Source organism: Leucoraja erinacea, chromosome 17, assembly GCF_028641065.1.
Source record: "Leucoraja erinacea ecotype New England chromosome 17, Leri_hhj_1, whole genome shotgun sequence".
Taxonomy (NCBI): Eukaryota; Metazoa; Chordata; class Chondrichthyes; order Rajiformes; family Rajidae; genus Leucoraja; species Leucoraja erinaceus.
The window spans coordinates 869,151-877,500 of record NC_073393.1 but is presented as its reverse complement, the minus strand read 5'-3'; the positions used below and the strand labels follow the sequence as shown (position 1 = coordinate 877,500).

Here is an 8,350-nt window from a genome sequence, read left to right as displayed (position 1 = left end):
CAACCACTCTGTCGGACACTGCTGACCCACTGCACAAGTCGGCAAACCCTTATGTCACCCCCAATAACCGGTACGGCCACCAGAACGGGGCCAGCTACGCCTGGCAGTTCGAGGCCAGGAAGTCCCAGATCCTCAAGTGCATGGAGTGCGGTTCTTCACACGACACGTTGCAGGATCTGACCGCCCATATGATGGTGACCGGACACTTTGTCAAGGTCACCAACTCCGCCATCAAGAAGGGCAAGCAGATGGTGGAGGCGCCCCCCACTCCCACCCCCGCCGTGACCTCCCTTCTGGAGGACAAGGTGCAGTCCGTGCCCCTGGCAGCCAGCGCTTTCACCGCCTCCGCGCCAGCCCCCGGCAACGCCTCGCCCAAACTCAACCCCGACCTCAAGAGGGAAGTGGACAAGGACTCTGACAGCCAGGACTCCGACCACAGGGCAAAGGAGAAGGTGAAAGGGTGCGGCAACGAGGACAAGTACGACATCTCCTCCAAATACCAGTACCTGACCGAGCAGGACCTGGAGGACAACCCCAGAGGCGGCCTGGACATCCTGAAGTCTCTGGAGAACACGGTGACATCGGCCATAAATAAGGCCCAGAATGGGACCCCCAGCTGGAGTGGCTATCCCAGTATCCACGCCGCCTACCAGCTGCCCGGCATCATGAAGTTGCCCTGTAGCCCCTCCACCAAGCACACCCAGCTGAAATCCACCTACACCACCTTGGACGGCGTGGTCTCTCCCCCCAACAGCCAGAACTCCCCTCTGCCCAAAAACACCGTCCACGCCATGGAGAAGCTGGTCAAGAAGGTGAGCGAGAAGGTGAGCAGTCGCGAGGAGAGGGCGAGAGAGACGGAGACTAAAGCATGCCGGCCCAAGCGGGGGGAGTCCAGCCCCTGCCACAGCGAGGTGGGAGAAACCAAGAGTGAGGCTTCCACTGACCCTGGGCCTCATGGACACGATGGCCACGACACTCTTGCTGTTGGGCCGAGGCAGAGTGTCAGGGACAGCCCATCTGTGGAGCAGGTGGAGAATGGCAGCGACACATTGAAGCCCATGTGTAGCAGTACGGCCATCATCACTGACCACCCACCCGAACAACCCTTCATCAACCCACTCAGCGCCCTACAGTCGGTGATGAATGTCCACTTGGGTAAAGCCGCCAAGCCGGCCCTGCCCAGCCTTGACCCCATGAGCATGTTGTACAAGATGAGCAACAGCCTGGCGGACAAGGCAGCTCTGGCCTCGCCCCTGACTCCGGCCAAGAAAGCCGAAGCTGCTGATCGCTACTTCTACCACCACACCAGCAGTGACCAGCCCATCGACCTGACCAAGGCCAAGACGGACAAAGGCGGCTCGCTGCTGGGATTGTCATGCGTGTCTCCGTCTTCCACAACGTCCACGTGCACCTTGACCACCACGGCCAAGACCACGTCGGCAGCGGTCGTGTCCTTCATGTCCAGCTCGCCGCTCCGTGAGAACGCCCTGTCGGACATCTCGGACATGCTGAAGAATCTGACGGGCAGCCACACGTCCAAGTCTTCCACTCCCACCAGCGGCTCGGACAGGTCGGAGGTGGAGGGCAGCACGGTGGAGGACAACGAGGACATCTCTCCGGCCCAGAAGCGCAAGGGGCGACAGTCCAACTGGAACCCGCAGCATCTGCTCATCCTCCAGGCCCAGTTTGCGGCCAGTCTGCGGCAGACATCCGACGGCAAGTTCATCATGTCTGACCTTAGTCCACAGGAGAGGATGCATATCTCCCGCTTCACCGGCCTATCGATGACCACTATCAGCCACTGGCTGGCCAATGTCAAGTACCAGCTACGAAGGACAGGTGGAACTAAATTCCTCAAAAACCTCGACTCCGGACACCCGGTATTTTTTTGTAACGACTGCGCTTCGCAGATCAGAACTCCGTCCACTTACATCAGCCACTTAGAATCGCACTTAGGCTTCAGGCTACGGGACCTATCCAGACTCTCGAGTGAACAGCTGGGCAGCCAGATTACACACACCAAGCTGCCCTGTGACAAGGCAGCCTTGCACCCCTCACATGACGAGGAGGGAGCGGGTGTCAGCTTCCAGTGTAAGTTGTGTAACAGAACCTTCGGCAGTAAGCACGCTGTCAAACTGCATCTGAGTAAAACACATGGCAAATCTCCAGAGGACCATCTCATGTATGTGACAGAGCTGGAGAAACCGTAGCCTTCCCTTCACTTTAGCCACCCCACCGCTCCGAGGACAACTATCTCTCTCCCTCCCCCTCTCTCTATCTCTCTATCTCTCTCTGAAACGAAGCCTTAACGCTCCTGTAACGACACCACACATGAATTATTGCAGAGTAGCACTCTTAACTTGAACCGTTTTATATAAAACTGTACAGTGTGAAATGGAAGCAAGTGATCGGCTGTTGTTACCGACCGGCTGGTTACAAGGGGTAAAAATGGTAAGTGTTTGGAACTTTGTGTAAATTGGGTTTTGTTGCTGGGCGCTGCTCAGATGCATTAAGCTGCATGTGTAATGGACAATTTAGTTCAACATTTAATCCTCAGCCCACTGCACTCTCACCTGCCACAGTGCTGCTATCTCTCAGCCTCTAACCCTCTGAGCACTGCTCAAGTTCTTTGGCGTTACTTTGCAAAAACCAATTCGAAATGTAGACAACAGGTGCAGGAGGAGGCCATTCGGCCCTTCGAACTAGCACCGCCATTCAATACGATCATGGCTGATCATCCCCAATCAGTACCCCGTCCCTGCCTCCTCCCCATATCCCTTGATTCCATTAGACCTAAGAGCTAAATCTAACTCTCTCCTAAAAAAACATCCAGGAAATTGGCCTCCACTGCCTTCTGTGGCAGAGAATTCCACAGATTCACAACTCTGAATTGGCTTCTTAACCTCTGATTGAAGGCTGATGTTGAATAAAACCAGCACTGATCTGCACTGGTCTTAGTTCTGCCCCCCCCCCCCACATTCCACCGCATTCCACAAGCAACACTAGCGCTGCTCAAAGGGTTAATAACATTAGAAAATGAACAAGCCACCAACTTGTACTGTATCCCTTCAACAGTAATGTACAAAACCCTGCTACAGATGTATCCTTGCCCACCCTGCTACAGATGTAACGAGGCATTTAGTGACACGACCTCTTGTTTAATTATCACCACACGGCACCCACATAATGGCCATCATGTGTAGAATGCCTTCGATTGGTGACTTCTGGCCTGCCTAATTATCCCCCCCCCCCCCCCCCCCCCCCCCCTCCGATGCATCTTTATGTTTTGCCCAATGAAAGGGAACCCATAGCTTCCAGTTCACCCACCCCCGCGCCCACCTACTCACACAGCCCATTCATCCCTATTTCCTGCCGCTAATTTACAGCAATAACTGGCACTGCACTGCACTACAATGTATGTGTAAAGTAGGCAGGTAGATAGCGCAGGTGTATCTGTGACTCAGGTGTACCTGTGACTCAGGTGTGTGACTCAGGTGTACCTGTGGTGCAGGTGTACCTGCAAAGCACTCTGAGCCCCACTTTAGTTACTGGACGTGAACGCTGTCATTGCCACTCACCCAACTTTTTTCTCCTCCCCATTAAAACATTTTGCGATGGTGTTGAGTCCCCCCCCCCCCCCCCCCCCCCCCAGGTACAGGTGTGGACCACATTGGTGCTGGAGGTGTAGCAAGTCCCCAGATGGAGTTTGATCGTGTTGAGTTAGACTGTAAGATCCATGGTGACCGCAGCATTTACGGAGCGACGTGGTCTGGGTTAGCCCCTTTCCCAAGGCCTTAATTCCACACGTGAAGAATGACCTGTCTGTGACCCCGCCACCTCCCATCTCCCAGCCGTCCCGTCTGTACGGTGTCTAGACATAACTCTTGTGAACAATGTGCAATCTGCCAACTTCACGGCACCACGTGGCGATCCCAACTCCACACCTGTGGAAATCTTCAATGGAGCTGGGATCGCACCTGAAACCAACACCATTCACACAACTCTCTGCAGAGGGAGACTAGGCAGAGACCAGCCGCCAAGGAACATATATAGTCCCAGCTGTGACCACTGGTCATTGTAAACCAAAGGATGACTTAATAAAGGATCAGTGACCACCATCAAATACAATGACCTACATCTGTGCATGAAGCCTCAGCTTTTGTAATCATATCATGTCCTGATCAACAAACCTTCCAATGACCCTAACTTTGTTCCTGTCAACCCCTCTCCTCCTCCCCCTCTCTCCCTCTCCCCCCTCTCTCCCCCCCTCTCCCTCTCTCTCCCCACTCTCCCTCTCCCCCCTCTCTAGGTGCAGGAGTCTCCCCATCTCCCCCCTCCCTCTCTCCACCTCCTCCCTCTCTCCCTCTCTCTCCCTCCCCCCCTCTCTCCCCCTCTCCCCCTCTCTCTCTCCCCTCTCCCTCTCCCTCCCTCCCTCTCCCCTCTCTCCCCTCTCTCCCTCTCTCTCCCCTCTCTCTCTCCCTCTCTCCCCCTCTCCCCCTCTCCCCTCTCTTCTCCTATCCTCCCCCTCTCCCTCTCCCCTTCCCCCTCTCCCATCCTCCACCTTCCCCTCTCCTCCCTCTCTCTTTCTTTTTTCTCTCTCCTCTCTCTCCCTCTCCCCCCTCTCTCTCCCTCTCCCTCCCTCTCTCTCCCTCTCCCTCTCCCCCCCTCTCTCTCTCTCTCCCCTCTCCCTCTCCCTCCTCCCCTGCTCTCTCTCCCCCTCTCTCCTCTCTCTCTCCCTCTCCCTCTCTCCCCCCCTCCCCCCTCTCCCCCTCCCTCTCCCTCCCCCTCTCCCCCCCCCTCTCCCCCTCCCCCTCCCTCTCCTCTCACCTTCTCTCTCTCTCTCTCTCACTCACTATGTGTGTCCCCCTCTCTCCCTCTCTCCCTCTCCTCTCTCCTCTCTCTCTCTCTCCCTCCCTCTCCCCCTCTCCCCCTCTCTCCCCCCTCTCCCCCTCTCCCCCTCTCTCCCTCTCTCCCACTCTCCCTCTCCCCCCCTCTCGCTCCCCTCTCCCCCTCTCTCCCTCTCTCCCTCTCTCCCTCATGCAAGCACGCCACCAGCTCCGGGTGACAGAGGGCCACATTTAGGAATAGACCATCATCTTCAGACAGACATCCATTCCCAGCGAGTCTCACGGTGACACCAAGTGTCACTTGTTTGAAAAACCATGAAGTCAATTGAATCTTCACGATTGTGTTTAGCAAATGTCCCCCCCCCCCCCCCCCCCCCCCCCCCCCCCCCCCCCCCCTCCCCCACACACACCATTTGTAGGTGACCTGTACTGCTCAAGCCACAGTGAGGTCTCTCTGACATCTTGCCCATCTCCCCTTCACCAGAAGCGTTATATATATATGTATACTGGACAGCTTGTACACCCAGCTTTAACCTTCAATCCTACTTTGTAGTGCTGGACTTTGGATAGATTTGTAATTGCCACAAAGGATGTACATACTGTGTATATGTATGCTGTACATGTCAGGAGGCAAACTCTGGTTGTTTTATATATTTGAGAATTTAATGACAATTTCTAAGATTCTGAGCCTCGTTCCTAGCCATGTAAATGAGGAGTGGTGCCTGCCATCGATATGATGAATATTAAATACAGAAACTAGTTGCAACTCCAATTCCATGTAAAGTCAACATCGTCTTCTTCATTTCCTTAAGAATGTTTATTTAAATTTTGTTACAATGTCAACATCTTTTCTACTGAAAAAATATTTTATATGTTAACATAATCGATTATTGTACAAAAGCACCCTGGACCACTGCAGCAAAAACACTGTATGAATGTAAGAGGATTCAATAAAATATACATGTTGCAAAAACCAACGTCAGAGGTCCACAGCTTGGTAGAGTGTGGTGATCATTGCTGCTGCCCTCCATTCTGTGTGTGTGTGTGTGTGTGTTAATATATATGTGTGTCAAAGATACACAAAATATTGGAGTAACTCAGCGGGTCAGGCAGCATCTGTGGAGAACATGGATAGGTGACGTTTCACAGAGTGCTGGAGTAACTCAGCGGGTCGGGCAGCATCTGTGGAGAACATGGATAGGTGACGTTTCACAGAGTGCTGGAGTAACTCAGCGGGTCGGGCAGCATCTGTGGAGAACATGGATAGGTGACGTTTCACAGAGTGCTGGAGTAACTCAGCGGGTCAGGCGGCATCTGGAGAACATGGATAGGTGACGTTTCACAGAGTGCTGGAGTAACTCAGCGGGTCAGGCAGCATCTATGGAGTGAAGGAAATAGGCAACGTTTCGGGCCGAAACCCGGAAGGGTTTCGGCCCGAAACGTTGCCTATTTCCAGAAGGATTTTGGCCCGAAACGTTGCCTATTTCCTTCGCTCCATAGATGCTGGTGCACCATAACTCAGCGGGTCAGGCAGCATCTGTGGAGAACATGGATAGGTGGCGTTTCACAGAGTGCTGGAGTAACTCAGCGGGTCAGGCAGTATCTCTGGAGTGAAAGAATGGGTGACGTTTCGGGTCGAGACCCTTCTTCAGACCGATGTCAGGGTAGTCTGGGGAGACACATAGATAAGGAAGTGCAAGGTGTAAAAACAGGACTGGGGGAATGGAGATCAAGGGACATGCAGCTTCGATCATTGTTAGCTGGGAGAAGGCAACAACAATAAGCAGAGATAGAATGTAGTCGGAGACAGTCGGACTGGTGGGAGAACTGGGAATGGGGAGGGGATGGAGAGAGAGGGAAAGCAAGGGCTACTTGACGTTAGAGAAGTCAATGTTCATACCGCTGGGGTGTAGTTCTCCAGCCCTCTCCTCATCGAGGTGGCTCTGTAGCATTTGACCAGTGGGTGGGGGGGGGGGCTGTAGACACAATGAGATCACTTACAGGTTTACCTGCGACCAGGTGAGCTGGTGCCAAGAGCGGCTGGAGTCTGCAAGCTCAGAGATATGTATCCCCTGCATCGTCTGTTAATGAATGCAGAGTAACATGGGGGGGGGGGGACATGGGGGGGGGGTGGGTAGGGGGGGGGCGAGCATAAATGAAGGGGTTTTCATTAAACGGCTGGAATTGAAACTCCAAGGAAATGTCGAGTCGTTGCAGAGACACGTCTGTCGTTGTACATCGATCTCACCTTACACTTGCCCACTCAGCACGTGCTGCACGGTGAATGTCAGGTGGGCATTGTGTCGGGCGGCAATGATTCATGTGCGATATCTGTCTGGCAAAGACAACAGTTGATTGGACGGGCATTGTAGGTCCAACTATCAGCCCTGTACTGGAGGACACTTATTCTGGGTACATGAGGGAAGGGAGTGTGTGAGTGTAAGTGTGTGAGTGTAAGTGTGTGTGTGTGTGTGTGTGTGTGTGTGTGTGTGTGTGTGTGTGTGTGTGTGTGTGTGTGTGTGTGTGTGTGGTGTGTGTGTGTGTGTGTGTGTGTGTGTGTGTAAGTGTGTGTGTGTGTGTGTGTGTGTGTGTGTGTGTGTGTGTGTGTGTGTGTGTGTGTGTGTGTGTGTGTGTGTGTGTGTGTGTGTGTGTGTGTGTGTGTGTGTGTGTGTGTGTGTGTGTGTGTGTGTGTGTGTGTGAGGGTGTGTGTGTGTGTGTGTGTGTGTGTGTGTGCTGGTGCTGGTGTAACCCGTGTTTTCTGCGCTGATACTCATCCATCAGTCAATATAAATGTTGACCATTCTGTCTCCTCGGGGGAGATATGTGGGTTTGGATAAATCTGTTTAACTAAACACCCTGGTAATACCGTGTCCCCTGGGGCCACAGGTCAGGGTATGTATGTATGTGTTCCCTGGGGCCACGGGTCAGGGCATGTATGTATGTATGTATGTGTTCCCTGGGGCCACGGGTCAGTGTATGTATGTATGTGCGTGTTCCCAGGGGCTCTGGGTCAGGTATGTATGTACGTGTCCCCTGGGGCCACGGGTCAGTGTATGTATGTATGTGTGTTCCCTGGGGCCACGGGTCAGTGTATGTATGTATGTATGTATGTGTGTCCCCTGGGGCCACGGGTCAGTGTATGTATGTATGTATGTGTCCCCTGGGGCCACGGGTCAGTTATGTATGTATGTATGTATGTGTCTCCTGGGGCCACGGGTCAGGTATGTATGTATGTATGTATGTGTCCCCTGGGGCTCTGGGTCAGGTATGTATGTATGTGTTCCCTGGGGCCACGGGTCAGTGTATGTATGTATGTATGTACGTGTTCCCTGGGGCCACGGGTCAGTGTATGTATGTATGTATGTGTTCCCTGGGGCCACGGGTCAGTGTATGTATGTATGTACGTGTTCTCTGGGGCCACGGGTCAGTGTATGTATGTATGTATGTGTTCCCTGGGGCTCTGGGTCAGGTATGTATGTACGTGTTCCCAGCCAATTCCTGAC

General features: G+C 53.6%; 1 protein-coding gene across 1 annotated transcript in view; it reads left to right on the top strand.

Moving 5' to 3' along the window:
• The window catches only part of tshz3b (teashirt zinc finger homeobox 3b), a 100,596-nt gene extending 97,345 nt beyond the window's left edge, over positions 1-3,251 (top strand). The window contains exon 3 of the mRNA XM_055648344.1: positions 1-3,251. This exon is cut by the window's left edge and continues 993 nt beyond it. Coding sequence (XP_055504319.1) covers positions 1-2,210 — 2,210 coding nt within the window. The 3' untranslated portion in view covers positions 2,211-3,251.
• The last annotated feature ends 5,099 nt before the right edge of the window (positions 3,252-8,350 follow it).